The sequence below is a fragment of the Prunus persica genome, chromosome G8 (genome assembly GCF_000346465.2).
Source record: "Prunus persica cultivar Lovell chromosome G8, Prunus_persica_NCBIv2, whole genome shotgun sequence".
Taxonomy (NCBI): Eukaryota; Viridiplantae; Streptophyta; class Magnoliopsida; order Rosales; family Rosaceae; genus Prunus; species Prunus persica.
The window spans coordinates 9,466,497-9,483,584 of record NC_034016.1 but is presented as its reverse complement, the minus strand read 5'-3'; the positions used below and the strand labels follow the sequence as shown (position 1 = coordinate 9,483,584).

The following is a 17,088-nucleotide window of genomic DNA, read 5'->3' as shown; positions in this document are numbered from 1 at the left end:
TGCTTGTCAAGGAGTTGTCGTACATACCAAGGTAGGTTGAACCTTTTTTTTTTCTTTCGTTTTTTCTTCGCGGCGAGGACCAGCTGGGTAGGCATGGCTAGTTTTCGTCGTAACTGACGCTGTTGCCAGCGGTGGTTGTCACCTTATATGGATACACTTTTTTGCTAGAGGCGAGGACCAGCTTGGTGGGCCAGCTGGTTGTTGTTCTAGAGTGGAGGTTGGAGTGACTGGATGGTGGTAGTGCGGCTGTGGCTACGACCGCTTCTTCTTCTTCTTTTTTATTTTTTTTATTTTTTTATTTTTCTTATCTAGCGTGTCGCGGGCCTAATTGCTGGACCGCAGCTTTTGCTGCAGTTTGGCAGCTAGGTTGTATTCCGAGCCCAGCTGTGAGCTTTAGTGGCTGTCGTCGGGTGGTGGCTATTACCATGGTGGTTGCCGGTTGTTGTTGGGCGAGGTTGCGACTGTCTTTTTTTTTTTTTTTTTTTTTTTACAGGAGCTATGCCGCACTATGACCTGCTGGACAAGTTGCCGCTTGGCTCGAGCCAAGGGCTACAAATTGGTTCAACACGGCTTCTTACAAATTCGATTTGTTTTCTTTTCAAATCAGCATGCAAACATTTTCATGAAACCTTTATCTACTACCAAACATGTTTTTCTTCGCGACAAGCTTACAGTGTGCTCTCCGCCTTTCAGCTTGAGGGAGGCTAAAGGCAATAACTAGTTATTACTTTGTTAAATTAGTTATATTTTATATTTACTAATATATTCTCAGCTGTAATTAGTTATGACAATTCAGCATAGATGATATGCATAAGAAGGCCTTTGTAACAGTTCATTCTTTAATAAGAATAACACTTCCTGTAAAGACGACTTTTTGGGTTGCACTTGCATGCTTGGTCCGTTTTCCATTATTAATTTCTTTTGTCTTCGTTTGAATTTTTTGTAAATGTAGGTTGGGCTTGTGTTGAGTGTTTCGTGTTTTTTAATGAAACTTGGGTTGGGCTTCAATTTGGATTTTTTTCTTGAAACGGTGGTGGGAAAGTTGTAATTTAGTTTGGATTTTTTAATGAAACTTAGGCTGGGCTTCAGTTTGTGGTAATTTTTCAATATATTTTTTTTTTAAATTCTAAATGGGTGGGTTTTGTACTGTTTCTGGCCCAATAGTGGGCCTGAAACTCAAGCTCCCAAAAATGAATGTTTCGGTATGAAATTGACGCAAAAAAGTAAACTTTCAGGTATTAAAGTCAAATTCACCCTTTTTCTACGTTCTACGGGAGAGCGGAAGGCTGAATGAAAGAGACAGGCGGGGGGGTATGCGTTAGGGGTGGGCACTCAAACCGGCGAACCGGAAATCCAAACCAAACCGCACCGAACCAAACCGGAAAAAAACCGAGTTGACCAAAAAGTCAAAAACCGGTCAAAAACCGAACCGGACCGGTTTGGACCGGTTCCGGATCCGGTTCCATGTCTTCAAAAACCGAACCGGGCCGAACCGAACCGGTGAAACTAAAAAAATATATAATTTCAATATATATATTTATATTTAATGCTATATTTTTAATTTCACTAAAAAAAACATAATATTTATCCAAGTTCAATGTCAAAATATCTCTATTTTCTCACTTTAATATTTATTTTTTATATGAAATTGAATAATTTGTTAATTTTCAAGTAAAAAAATAATATTTCAGTTGAGAATTGTATTAAAAAGTAATTTAAAAAAATAATTTTTATAATCCGGTTCAAAACCGAACTGAACCGGAATCGGACCGAAACCGGTTCAAACCGAACCGGACAGTTTTTGAAATTTTTTTTATTAAAACCGAACCGAACCAAACCGGATGAATAGTATTGGATCGGTTCTAATTTGAGGCAAAAACCGGTCCAAACCGAACCGTGCCCACCCCTAGTATGCGTCAAGCTCAAGTGCGAAGAAGAACTTTCATACAATGGGGATGTGTTTCAATTTATACAGCCACTTGACAAAATTGTAAAACATAGCACATGGCAGTAAATTCACACATCTCTTAAATATTCGTACAAATTCCCAAAATTAAAAACAAAATCGTCTCTGCCAAGCCAAATACCAATTTCCAACATCCAAATTTTCCGACAAGACGAAGAAAATGGCATTTACAGCTTACTCTGCTCTCTCGTTCAAATCCCTCCTCCACCCCGAACCCATCAAACACCATCCTTCTCTCCCTCAGCTCCCAACCCACAAACCCATCTCAGCCGTCCATGCCGCCGATCCATCAAAGCCCTCCGGTACCCCACAACCCACCTTTCCAACCCAACCCAAATGGAGCCTCGGCAGCTGGAAGGCCAAGAAGGCCCTGCAGCTCCCAGAGTACCCAGATCAGGAGGAGCTGTCCTCGGTCCTCGGCACCCTCGAGACCTTCCCGCCCATTGTGTTTGCTGGGGAGGCCAGGAGCTTGGAAGAGAAACTGGGTCAGGCTGCCATGGGCCAGGCCTTCCTTCTTCAGGGTGGTGATTGCGCGGAGAGCTTCAAGGAATTTAATGCTAACAATATAAGGGACACCTTCCGTGTGCTTCTTCAGATGGGCGTTGTGCTTATGTTTGGTGGCCAAATGCCTGTTATTAAGGTTATGATTGCTTTCGTCTCTCGTTCTTGTTCCTTTTTGGTGTTTAAATATTGCGCCTTTTTCTTTTTTGGTGGTGGAATGCTAATTTGTGAGAGATATGTTTTCCTATAATTGAACTGTAGTCGTAGAAATGGTTCATGGCAAAAAAAATCGTATCTATAATAATTAGCCATTGAATTTTAACTGATGGACATTATAATAATTGTTAATGGTGCTGATAGATGACATAAACTATGGGTATATAATTTAGGTAGGGAGAATGGCGGGTCAGTTCGCGAAGCCAAGATCGGATCCATTTGAGGAGAAAAATGGCGTGAAGCTGCCTAGTTACAGAGGTGACAATGTCAACGGTGATGCGTTTGATGAAAAGGAAAGACTTCCAGACCCCCACAGGATGGTTAGTGCTTATTGCCAATCTGTGGCAACTTTGAACCTCTTGAGGGCATTTTCCACTGGAGGGTATGCCGCCATGCAGAGAGTCACCCAATGGAATCTGGATTTTACAGAGCATAGCGAGCAGGGAGATAGGTATGGTTCTTATTCCTGTGAGTTAGTTTCAAATTTATAACTTGCTCTGGAAATTCCTTTTTTTTTTTTGGTTAATGGAATATTATAGTTTCAAATTGTGCTTCACACAGCGTCAACTTTGATATCTTAAGTAGTAGAACTCTCTTTTCAAGTGGTGCCAATATGGTGAATATTGAGTGATGGTAAAGTTTAGGTTAAATAATTTGTGCCAGAAAACCAGTTAATGATTTGGGCATGATTGATTTGATGACCCCATTTAGGATGGTTGAGTCCTTTTTCTATTTCTAGCATAACTTCATACGCATAAGGTGACACATCTTTTAGGTTATCATGTATAGAAATGTTATTCGTTTGTTTTGAAACTTCGCACTTAAGTTGATTGTGTTTTTGTTTTAAAATAGAATTTATAATGTTATACGGACTCTGTCGATCTTAAATTGGGTGTATGCAGTTTATTTCTATGTGGGTTGATTTGAAGTAGCTCTAGAGTTCAACAGGGCTTTTAGTACGTAGGAAAAATTCAAGCTTAAGCATATAATTGGTCTGGCTCAATAGGTACCGTGAACTGGCTAACCGGGTAGATGAAGTCCTTGGATTTATGGCTGTTACTGGACTCACAGTTGACCACCCAATCATGACTACAACAGAGTTTTGGACATCTCATGAATGCTTGCTTCTGCCTTATGAACAAGCACTTACTAGGGAGGATTCTACTTCTGGGCTTTACTTTGACTGTTCTGCTCACATGCTGTGGGTTGGGGAACGAACCCGCCAACTGGACGGTGCACATGTTGAGTTTTTGAGAGGAGTTTCTAATCCCCTTGGCATCAAGGTATCCAGCACATTTTGCTTTCATTTATGTTCAAAAACACTCGTTTTCTTTTTTCTTCTCATACTAAATTCCTTTGCATTGGTGGCATGAAGCGTAACACTATTATGTGTCATGTATTTTAAGTCTTTGTTGAATATCTTAGTTTGTGATTGTGAACCTGGTAGAGAGATATGCTGGTGGTTTCTTTTGTTTTTTCTTTCCAGAAAAATGTAGGCAGTGTATGACAGACAATATTGTAATGCAGGTGAGTGATAAAATGGATCCAAATGAGCTTGTTAGGCTCATAGAGATCCTAAACCCCAAGAACAAACCAGGAAGAGTAACAGTAATTGTGAGAATGGGAGCTGAGAACATGAGAGTGAAGCTTCCTCATCTGATCAGGGCTGTCCGCGGAGCAGGTCAAATTGTCACATGGGTTAGTGACCCTATGCACGGAAACACAATAAAAGCTCCTTGTGGACTCAAAACTCGTTCCTTTGATGCAATTAGGGTATGATGTTATAAATTCACACTTTCACTCTTGCCACTTGTTTGCTGGGTTCATCTTTTTATATATATATATATATATATATATATATATAAATTAAATTGTCTATTCTGTTCAAGTAAGTCTGCCAATATCTATTCAAGTTAAGATACCTTTTCATAAAATAAAATAACAATAAAGAAGGAAATTAACTGCATCTCTTGAAGTCTATGGCTCTCTCTATCACTGAGTTTTGAAGTGTTGTCCTTTTGCAAAAATCCATTCCAATTATGCGTTTCATTGTCATGACACAATTGGTCAATAGTCAATTACCAATAAAACATGATCACCCATGTCTAGTAGGTTGGACAAGGACACTCTTGAAATGAGATATCTTAGTCCATGGAATTATTTAAGTTGTCTGTATGATTTATCATATAATACAAATTACTTTTTTCTTTGAACATATCTTTGAAATGTGAAAATCCAACAAATGGGCTTGATTTCTTTCTTCACACTGTACATATGATTGCAATTTCAGATAAAGTAATGTATTGATCTCTAGATGGTCAGAAAAATGCTTGAAACATTGATCCTTCATAATTGTCCTGATTGATGACTACATTGAGTAGGTTGGAAAGATTACTAGTCATGGAAGCTTTGCATAGTTAAGCTTTTCAAAGTCCAAAACGTTCAATGTTTATTCTCTTTAGTTGAAGTTTTACTAACACCTCCAACTATACTAATAGCAGCAATGATCTTCTTGTTTTGTACTGTCAGGCTGAGCTGAGAGCGTTCTTTGATGTCCATGATCAAGAAGGAAGCTACCCAGGAGGTGTTCATTTAGAGATGACAGGGCAAAACGTGACAGAGTGTGTCGGAGGTTCACGAACTATAACTTATAATGATCTGAGTTCACGCTACCACACTCATTGTGATCCAAGGCTCAATGCTTCACAATCTCTTGAACTTGCCTTTATCATTGCTGAGCGGCTACGTAAGAGAAGACTTGGATCAAGGCACTTTCCGGCCGCTGCTGTTATATAGGAGATTACGGCTTTGCTTGAATCTGAATTCAGAAAATCGTGGTGAGCTGTATGTATTATGTATAGAGTAGGTGTGATAGTATGAGATATATAAAGAAAAAGGCTTTCAACTGCATCAGGAAATCGAACAAATATGATATCGATGGATTTGAGAAGTTACAAAGATGATACGTATGTTTGTGATGATGGTTAAAATGTATAGCAACAGACATGTAATGATGTATTTCTCTATATATGAATAAGCTAATTTTGACCTAAGCTCTCATTTCTCCGGGTCTTCAGCATGATATTGTTTGTGGTTCAAATGTTCTTTTATATCTCAGCCTACATCATTAGTCTCATTCCTCTAGGTGGGACTTAATGAGACTTATAAGACACAATATTTTAGACAGTTGTTCATTTTATTAAGAACTGATCCCAGCATCAAAATAATGATAGGACTCTTGTTCGTTTTAATTCAAATAGTTCAATCTAGTCCCGCTCACCCACCAAAGTGGTAAAGGTTTTAAAAAAAGAAAATGTTGGAACATATTCCTTCCATTTAATTAAACTTGAGCATATGGCATTGAGCAAGCATATCCCCATTTAATTCCTCTATGGTATTGGTACAATACAACCTCTTAATCAACGGAGATTCACTATTATACTCAACATAAAAGTCCAAATTATAAATAAATAAATAAAAACTTTATATGAAATGGACTTTAGAAACATACCCAAAATCTCATTTACAATATAAAAAAAAGGCTTTTAACTTCTTTTAAATTACAAAACTGCCATTAATTTCTTAAAACAAACTCAACCCCAAAACCTCATTTAAAAAAAAAATCCAAAACACTCAATAGGGCATCAAAGTAATTTAATAATCAAAATTAAATTCAATAGGGCCAAATGCCCTTTTTTTGGGGTTTTTTTAAATTTGTTTATAGAAATTAAATAATAGTGAATTTATCTATATTATTAACGCTAAGAATGAATATATGACTAAATATCTCCTTAATCAATGGGGAAACGACATGGTTGGAGCAAGAATTGGATTATTGGAGAGATGTATTGGGAAAAAAGGGAAAAAGATAAAAGGCCAAATCGCCCACCGCCTTACTTATTGGGGTTTGTTTGTAGTGTACTTAATTTTCTTTTGTTTTTGGGGTAAACCGTAAATGTACTTACTCCATGGTCCATTCAATACGCTTTAAATTCGAAAAACATGCACACTTTGGGCGGAAGAAGAAAACAAACTCTCTCCCAACTTGTGACTTTTTTCTTACTAAATAATTGATTGAAGGTAACCTTCCATTCCATTTGAACCATCAGTTTTGCATATTACAAAAGACAGGAAAGTATAAGAGCTAGAATTTCTACATCTCGACGTCTTTAATTAGTGTTATACCAATTGACGCGATGAGTGTTATAGACACAAGAATTACATCTCGACGTTTTTAATTAATTATGTATGTCATGCACGCATTGATTATTATATCGATCTCTCACATTGCTTGCCTGGTTTGTAGAAAAAAATTCCGTGACGAGAGATATAGATAAATATAAACGGGAATATGGGTTGCGAATATAGGTAAGTTTATTCTCGCATACTTGTCACAATGGTCTCCCAGGGCCTAGCATAAAATCATTAAGCTTTCCTTTATCCTATAAAATATTACCCAAAAGTAAACCCAAGCTTCATAATGCCAATGCCACCTTCATTTCTCCTTTTGCTTTCACAAACATTTTCCCTCTATTTGTTTTTAAAGACAGAGAAAATAAAATTTACACGTCACGCAAGACGACAACCTTCAAGTGTGTACAAAACCCCCTCAAAAAACCCTATCCACCCCATCGTACACCATCACATCACCATAATATATATCAACCTTAATATTATATTATTATAATAATATCTACACCATCACGTGCGGCCCAGATGCTTGCCACATCACTCACACAAGCGGCTTGCACGCAGAGGTCTGCGGGTCCCACATGGCGGGCAGCAAGAACTTACGCCCGTTGGCCCCAACCGCGTTGTAGCTCGCCCCAGTCGGTTTATCCACCAGGACCCGACCCGGATAACCCGGGTAAGCCCCAGATCCAAAAACGCCCGTGCACGCCGAGACCGCCTCAAGCGGCGCGCTCGCCGGACCCTGAAAGTAGCCGTTGTTGTACGGATTGGTCACGGTTCCCGCCAACAGCGTGGCTAGGTTTATGATGACGCCGTCAATCCCTACGTCACCGTTAGGCGCAACTAACGGCGGCGTTTGTGGGCCGTAGATGGGCTGGTGAAACGGCCAGGCGCATTGGCCGGGGCACTGGGCCTCCGAGTTCCCGACCCAGATGTACGCCGTCTTCTTATCCGGGGTCGACCCGTGGGTCCCGCACCGGCTGCAGAACCCGGCGACGGCCACATCACTCGCGGTCAGAACCACGCTTATTGCTTTAAGCGCGTTGACTTTGCCCGCGAGGGCCAGCAGGTGTCGGTTACCGAGGGACTTTCCCAGAGTGTAGGCCTCGTGTAGGACTTGCCTCCCCACCACGAGGTTCGAGGCACCGCTCTTGTACTTCTCCGTCGTTTTCCACCAGGACGCCGCGGAGCCGGGCGGGGCCCGCCGGGAGCTGAGGGACTGGACGAAGTCGACGACGATGGACCGTTGGATCGGGGTGAAGCGGCCGTACCATATGAGATTGACGGTTATGTCGCCCTTGAGAAGCGCGCCGTTGTGGTACTTGAGTACCAGAGGCTGCTGCTCTACCAGAGCGCCCAAGTTGGGGCCGATGAGAGAGAGAAGGATTATAAAAGAAGTGGCATAGTGGTAAATAGAAGCCATCACGAAGGGCGAGAATTTCAGGGTTTTGAGGCCGTGTGGGGGTGGGGGAGGTGAGTCAGTGAGTGAAGCGCTATTGGGTTTGTGTGTGCTTTTATATTCGGGTTTTGAGGACGATAAGGGGGACAGCTGTAGAGAGGACAGGTGTCAACGTCAAAGACTGACGACACGTGGGGGATTTTAATTGGGGGGAAAAGAGCTCTCGAGACCGGAGGCTTTTGCCAGGCTGTAAAATTTCTGATAGTAGGAAGGGGGGTTGACGTGGGTGGTCTACGGAGGGAAGAGGGCTTGTTTGTTCCAGGCACTTGATCCTGACTTAGCGTATAGAGAGACTCGTTACCCCGCATGCACCTAGATATTAATGCTGTTACTATTTTCAACCAATAATGTTACGTTATATGAAAGTGTTATCACGTGTGTTAAAGTAATGTTATTTTCGTTTTATAAAAATCGTTCTAAATTATATTTTTGTTAATTTATTATATTTGCAAAGCTACATCATTATTTATGGGCTATATGTAGTTTTCAATTAATCTTCAATTTGGTTTATATCATTTGAAGTTTGAAAGTTTTGATTACATTAGGTTTTGTTTAGTTTATAATCAATTTCAAATCGTAAATTTCCTCATATCAAATATGAACATGCAAATACGAAATTTTTTATTTTTGTCTCCCCACAACGTTTGCACTTGCCCAAATTATTAGGATTTTGTTCGTTATTTACAACAACTATTTTTGTTTTTGTTTTTGGAGAATCATGTTTACAACAACTTTAGGAGTACCAACTAATATCTCATTTGTGTAATTAGCAATAAATGTAATTTTATGTACCACATCAATTAAAATGTAAAAGTTGAGAATAGTTAGCTCGGCAATTTGAGACTAACTCGCCTAATTCTTTTGACGTGTATATACCTTCTATTTTCTCTTTTGTAATTTTTTTTTCTTTCAAATTTTTTTAAAAAAAATATCATGAAAATTCAAATATGAAATTACTAGTGTGCAAATTAAAACAAAAAAAGAGTCATTTTCCCTATGATATATTTTTTTTATGAACTGGTAAAGCGCCAGTCTATGATCATTTTCATTTCATACGATTCTTGTCTTTTCATATAAAAAAAACGATTCTTGTCTTTGTTCTCGCACCTTCCTCTCTTTAACCTCTATCCTTTCTTTTCCAAAAAAATCTCATCCTTTACCAAACCCATTCCAGTAGAGTAGGCCCCACCCCAGTAGGGTTTCCATGACCCATCATAGCTAGCTATGACGTGGACAGAAGACTGCCTTAGGTAGCTGGTGCATAATTGGTCAGAGTCAGAGGGAGGGCCACTGTGGAGTTGATAAGCGATGACATCATCACCCAGAGGAAGAGTAGAGGCTTTGCTTTTGCGCAGACTCCGAGACCGAATGGTTCAGCGCTTCGGGATTATTTAAATTAATTTTAAAAAAATATAAAGCTCCCCCATGATCGTGTCTAGTTGCAATTAAAAACAGGGATTTTGAAAATAAAATAAAATAAATAAAATAATAGTGTTTGATGCTCGATGCTCTCTAGAGGCCTCGAAGCTGGACCTTCGAGTTACTCGGGCAGTGGGGCCCTCAAGTATTTTGTTTGGCGCTTTCGACTGACGTCAGCTTTTGTGGAAATTGAGCAGCGAAGAGAAAATCTTGGTTGCAACACGAATATAACTATTTTACCATCCTGACGAATAAAGCAATGTCACGTGAAAAGTTATCATTATTAATCGGGAATATCAAAATAGCGTTATCTTCGTTTTATGTAAGTGTTTTCTAAGCAGTGAGAGTTCTAAATATCAACATTAGAGAGAGGTCTGATGGGTTATGATTGTGTGCAGGGTTGTCCACGGTCTACATGGTAGGCACGTAAAGTTGGCCGTCAGATAACTTGAATGTTGCAGTTTCCAAACATTGCCTTTACTTTTGGCTAACGCAACAGGTTAACATTAAACATGCGAGTCCAAGTTGCCGACTTCACGTGACAGATTCAATAATTCTGCTTCCGAGAAAGAAACAAATAAAATGATTTTTGGGCAAATAAAACAAAATGATTACTACAATGGACACCAAATTTCACCTCTTGCGTTTATGTAATTTAAACCAAATTTCAATTAGGTTTCTGTATTTTCGGATTTGTTAATTTTGCTATTATTTTGGCTATTTGACCTTGTGAAGTTATTTTATTATTTTATTATTATTTTTTAATTAATGTGACATATCGGGTGGAATGTAAAACTCTATTATATGTTAAATTAATTACTACATAAGCCATAAAATTCAAATTTAATGTTTGATATTTGACGTCTCCCTTAGAGATGCTCTAAGAAAAGTTAGTTACTAAGCCTCTCATCTTCTCTTCAACTAGCGATCCTACGGGAAGGAAAATTTATTTCCTCAAATAATTTAATGTTATGAAATTCCTAATAAATGAGCAGTGGTGGAGCCATGATTTTATATGTGAGGAGGCCTTTTACAAAAATATATATATAATTCGAACTGGCAATACTTTCCAAAGTAACCAAAAAGACCAAAACACCATACATAATACATATATAATGAAATCTTTACAATTTTTTATTTTGGTAGTCTACACATTAATTGAAAGACCCATTAAACTCAATAGAGAATAAATCAAATGTTGACAAACCCTAATGAACCATAAGCAGAGAGAAAACAATACAAAAATAAGAGAAAGATGAACAAATCTTAATTAAGTGAGTCATCCCAATTAAAACTTAATAATATATTATATGGAGAATAAGAGAATAAATAGTCACAAATATAACAAGAGAAATAGGTGAAAATGACTCTTAGATTTGGCGGGGTTGTGTAAAAAATAATAATATGTATACAGAAAATTTAGAAAATTAATCTAAAACATTAAAAAAAGATGTAGACTTGAAGAGAAAACCCTAGAAATATTAAAAGTATCATAAAAGATAATAATATATAGTTTGGTCCCTTAATGGCTCGGGCACTGTAAATGAAGTTATCGCTAAGAATTTTTGTGGGTCATCCATGTAATCGTAAAGTAAACCCTACAAATAGAGGTGCTAATGAGAAGAAGCAAGGAATACAACTACTTTCTCTACTATTTCTTTATTTTCTTATTTGCATAACACGTTATCAGTACAACGTCGCTTTTTATATAATATCTTTCTCTAATCTTGACTTCACAAAGCTATCGTTTTAATTAGATAACGACACCCAAACACGGGACCAAATTGGCAAAACCAAATAGTAAAACACAAAAACAACTTTAGCATTTAAACCCTATAATTTGATCATATCCAAACAACATTACAAGAAAATGAAGGAGGAAAAGGCTAAAAGATTAGGTCATGGTTCACGTTTTGAGCACAAGAAAAAGCTTTAGTTTCACGTGAGTGGCAAGAGAGGGAAGCAACGTCGGCAAAGGCGTCGACAAAAAGCTCTGGTCAACCATCAAATGGCGGTGTCGGGGACTTGGGAGAATAATTCCAAGGCATGCATGCACCGTCTTGCACTCACTTCTGCTTTTCGGTAAATAACTTTTTCTAAATTTGACCACAAAGAGGAGAAAAAAAAAACCTTTTTGTAATTGACACGTGTTTTCATTTTCGAGGTCTTTTAGGTCTTTGTAGTGGCCCACACAGTGGATGTAGTGTGCTATGAAAATGATGCAATAAGGATAAGCTTTGTCATTACGAGATGTGGTTGTGTCTGGTAAATTGCAAATACGACCAAAAGAACTCTTATTTATTTATTTATCTTTTTGTGTGTACGAAAAGAAGATATTGATCCTCGTGATGTGAATGTCGATGTTCGTACTTCAATTTGTACAATGAAGTGCATTGGAACAAAGTACTTAATTAAAAGGTAAGGGGAATTTCAGCGGAGACAGAACATAATTGTAAATCAGATGATTAGAGCACGTGATTATAAATTATGGTGTATTCAAATTTGTTGAAGTAGTTCAATACACTGTCGTACATTAGAATGGATTGTGGCATCATTCGAGAAGGCTCATATGAGAATGAGCGATTAACCGAAGCACAACTTAGAAGAAAACCGAACTTAACTAAAATTATGTCTTAATTAAATTGAAAATGGATAAGTAGGTTTAGAATCACAAATTAGTATATACAAAAAGGTACAAACTAGTATAGCTATATCCAAATATCGTAACGATGTAGAGAGATTTCATTTTAAGATTTTACTATAACACCCCTTCAAATTAAAGTGGGGCAACGGTGAAGCAATAAATTTGTGGATTGGTGGGGAAGCTAACACACAAGCATTCTCTCCTTATTATTGCTTTTTTGGCTCTGTTTGTATCCTGTTTTCTCTGGATTTCTTCAATGAGATCAGACTTCGACCAAATAAAAAATAAAAAATTCAATATCTATACTAGTTTGTACCTTTATGTATATACTAATTTGCGATTTCAAACTTCCTTATCCCTAAATTCCCCAATTCTATGTAAATAAATATATCGACTTTTAAAGAGCAATCACCTATTTTCCCAACAAAAAAAAAAGAAAAAAAAAGAGACGGTTTATCAACCTAAATTCAAGTGATATAAGATAACTCATGATACCAAACGTTTAATGATCTCTAGTATGATTAATGTTTTTCTCAATCATCATATGTTTCTTGAATTTATAGCGTTTATGATTTCTGATTTTGTCATATTTATAAAGTGATAAGATTTTGAGTCAAATTAGGACGGAGTTATGTATGTGCATGAATGGATGTGTATATGCACCAATCATTTGGTGGGAGTTAGGGGAGTGATGGGGATAAATCGACCCTACATTACCAAGACTTTAGGGTTTAGAAAATTAGAATAGCGACCCATGTAGAGAATGTCACAAGCCGACAAAGGAAACAAAATAATGCAGCTGGATTTTTGCGTGCATTATTATCATGCATTGCATGGCCTTCCCTTTGCCTCCTTTTCATTTGATTTGAATCGTGTTGTTGGTTGAATTAGGTGGGACCGGCTCATTGCGACCAAACAACGAAACACCTATATTTTTTGTGTTTATTCCGTTTTTCTGGAGTTTTCTTTTTTGTTTTTTGATTGTTCTTGCCTTTCATTTTCTCGTTTTCTGTCCTAGTGTTGACGTTTTAAAAGGATTGAAGTCCTCACTTTCTTTTCAAACCCTTAATCAAAATATATTTCAATGTAATTCTTGTACATATATATATCCTTAAATTTATACCCGAGTTTTATTTTGATTCTCAAAACTCTTTTTTTAAGCTATGTCGTCCTTCAACTCTCTTTCATTCGTGCCAATTTAGTTCTTATGCCAAAATATGTCAATTTGACCATTTAATTAAGATGTAAAGCGTCAATTTTGGTACAGCTATCATGTAAAACGACCTATCCTACTATTTAATTGTGTCCATAAAGTCGTTAGTTCGCTCTTAATTGGCACACGGGAGAGAATTAAAGGACTACATAAAATAAAAAAAGGAGTTGAAGAATCAAAAATTTCAAACGAAGTTTTGCATGAATTATTTGACCAAATTAAATTGCGAGACCCAAAAAGTTGGAAGCCAGCTCTGAGTGTGCCACATTAATTCGTAGCTAGTTGAATAATTTTTTTGAATAATAATTAAGGTGGTGGTCTGAATATCCACATCCCAGTTGATCATATCACCAATAGACAAACAAGATGAGGCCATGTTGACCGAAAAGAAAAAATAAAAAATCTGGTCCGTTGATCTTGTCATATTATTGATCTTCCTTCCTCGTGTATTGACAAAAGCTATTAATTCATTAAAGAAAAATATGATTAATTAGGACAGGGCAAGTTGCCGACGCTATACAATATGAGGCCGGTCTGTGAGTGGCTAGCCAACTATATACTGATGATGATATGCTCCAGGTGGGTCGGGTTCATACACTGTACACAGCTGCAATGCATGCAGTTGAGTTTATAATAGGATTTGAAATTTTTGGACTTTATAAGTGGTTAAGTTAGGGACAATATCGATATTACTGATAGTGGCCTGCTGACCCATCTCTCGAAAATTTAACATAAACAAAAATGGGCTAAAGCCTAAAACCTATTGGAGACTCTCCTCGACCATCGAAACTAAAAGATATCAATATGATAGGGCAATATATTCAATTATTTCAAGAGTTTATCCATCATATATATGCACACAAATACTTCACTTTCAATGTGAATGTACCACCTTCATCTAACTTCGTGAAAATCAATATTAGTCGATTGTAACATTAATGTCCCTATTCCCGTCTCCAACCGTGCAAAGCCTCCTCCCTTCCCTAGCCCCTCCCTCCACGACACCCATTCCCGCCTCCAAATCCTCCACCCAAGTCCCTTGCTCGATCTTTTATGGGGGAAAAAATGATGATTTATGTCTTTGCTAACATCCTACTTGCATAGGAGTGTTCTTTTTTACTCGTCGTCCAATGGCCTAAATAGAAGTTAATTGATTTATTATTTTTATTTCTTTTTTTGTGTGTGAACGTTTATAAAGTTAAATCGAAAACAAAAAAAACAAAAAAACTAGGGTCTCAATAATTTTAATGTCATGATGATTATGCCTAAATAAAATAGCTAGAAAAACTATGGGAGCTAAGAGTTGAGAGCCAAGTTATAGAGCACCAAAAATTCCTCCATGTAATCAAAGGAACAAGGACCACCCACCGCCCATTGTGTGCACCAAAATAAATAAAATGAACCACTCCTTTGTCATTATCTTGCCGTGGGTACCGACAGACCATTCAAAGTTTTTGGAACAAAGGAAAAGCCTCCCACGCCTTATAAAACAATGAGCATTTATTGAAGGAAACTCTCAAAGATTATTCCAAGAGGGTTACAATACAATCCAAAGAAATGTTTCTAACTTTATGTCCAAGTCAAAGGTTTGGTGGTTCGTTTATCAAGTGGAAAAGCCAAAGAAAGCTCAAGTGGTTTACAGTTCGGAAAGGAATTGTAATATATGTGTGATACTATTACAAAACAATATGGTAGGTACTGAAATCATTTGAGTTTTTATTTATTATTTTTTTTATGACACAGATGATCCTCTAAATTATAAGAATATTTTCAGCGGGGAGGGGCTAGCTCAGGCAAGAGGCCGCCTAGGCCCCTAATCCTGTCTTTAGCGTTCAATTCTTGCTAGGGAAAGCGTTGGGCTCCACCTAGCTATATTCTTCACTTTTCACACTAAAACTCTATACAAATTCCTCTCCTCATCTCTCATATGAATAGTGGTTACTCTTGAGTTGCCACGACAATGGGTGAAAAACCAATAAAAAAATTGCTAAGGTAGATACTATTCAAATGAATAGTAACAGCCCTTGCCTCCCCTTGCTTTTTTGCCATGACAAATGAGTGGAAATGCTCTAAGAGAGACGATAGTGTTTTCACACACACAATCAAAATTCCATGAAAATTCAAATATGAGACCACTAATCTATAAGATCTGATCTTTTTCCACTAAACACTAGACTCCGTTGGCATCATTTGAGTTTTTTAAGCTAGTTGTTTTAGTGTTTCTAGTAAATGAAATTATCTTCAGCATATTCAACGAATATCGTGAGGTTTATCCAAAAAAGTAAAAGAACATCGTGAGGCTCGTGTTGAAGGTAGGTAATCCATGGGTCCATTCCAAGTTGCAGCGGAACTATATTATAAGCATGATGTAGTTGCCAAAGTAACATTACTTAAAACAAGGGTTTAGGTCTTTTTTAGGGAAAATAATGGACGACACGTCACACAATAACACGATTTGAATATGCAAAAAAATTAATAAGTGTTTTTTTTGAGTCAATCCTTATTGAATCGGGTTTATAATGAGTTGACACGATAATAACATGTTATTAATAAGTCGAATTAGTGTTCGTTTGCAAAACACAATAATTATTTGTGAACATACAAAGAGTATTTGGACTTGAGTATAATCAAGAAGTAAAATATATAGCCCAAGTCATAATCCACCAGGGTTATGCAACATGTAGCTTGTAGCACAAACTCGTGAATATCTGTAGCATATGGGTGCGGCTTGAAGGAAACCTTGGTTATTCAAAGATTCATTTGTTCAAAAGCAAAGTCTTTAACCCAAGTAAAAAGGAGACGGAAGGAGCGAGCCTTCAACCCTATCCAACTATTCCACCAAGGTTGATGAAGCTTCAAACTTGATCTTCTCTCCTCCACTTAAAAAGTTAGGAGATTTATTGTTACATCCAATATAAGAGTCAAATTTATTAAAAAACTCATATAAAATGAACTTTAGAAACACACCAAAAGCTTATGGCTTTTAACTTATTATAAATTACAAAACAACCATCGATTTCTTAAAACAAACTGAACCCTAAGCCTCATAAAAAAAAAAAACTCAAAACACTCAATAGGGAATCAAAGTAATTTAATAATCAAAATTAAATTCAATAGGGCTAGCTATCATTTTTTTGGATTTGTTCATAGAAATTAAATGGTGTAGGGTTTATCTATATCATTAGTGCTATTTCATCCTAAAAAAAAAAAAAAAAAAGCTAAAAATGGGTATATGACTAAATATCTCTAAAAAATTTTCCAAGTCACAAACATCTCTTCATCAACTTAATTGTGGATGAAGATGACGCAACCTTAGAGAGAGGATGGTGCTAGAAATAACTTTCTATGGGGTGGGTTTAGCTAGGAGAGAGCAGGAGAGTTGCCTAAATTAATTTGGAATTTGAAGTCTTAAATTAAATCTAATTGAACAAAACACAAGACACGAGAAAAACAAAACACAAACACAAATTAGGCTCAAT

At 37.2% G+C, this 17,088-nt stretch overlaps 2 protein-coding genes across 2 annotated transcripts; one reads left to right on the top strand and one right to left on the bottom strand.

Moving 5' to 3' along the window:
• Positions 1,916-5,743, top strand: LOC18766803 (phospho-2-dehydro-3-deoxyheptonate aldolase 2, chloroplastic). Its single transcript, XM_007200227.2, has 5 exons — positions 1,916-2,606; positions 2,857-3,134; positions 3,690-3,966; positions 4,211-4,456; positions 5,213-5,743. The coding sequence occupies exons 1-5, from the start codon at positions 2,127-2,129 to the stop codon at positions 5,477-5,479; spliced, it is 1,548 nt and encodes a 515-aa protein (XP_007200289.1). The 5' UTR covers positions 1,916-2,126; the 3' UTR covers positions 5,480-5,743.
• On the bottom strand, positions 7,037-8,378 carry LOC18768308 (protein EXORDIUM-like 2). Its single transcript, XM_007200461.2, has one exon. The coding sequence runs from the start codon at positions 8,295-8,297 to the stop codon at positions 7,416-7,418; it is 882 nt and encodes a 293-aa protein (XP_007200523.1). The 5' UTR covers positions 8,298-8,378; the 3' UTR covers positions 7,037-7,415.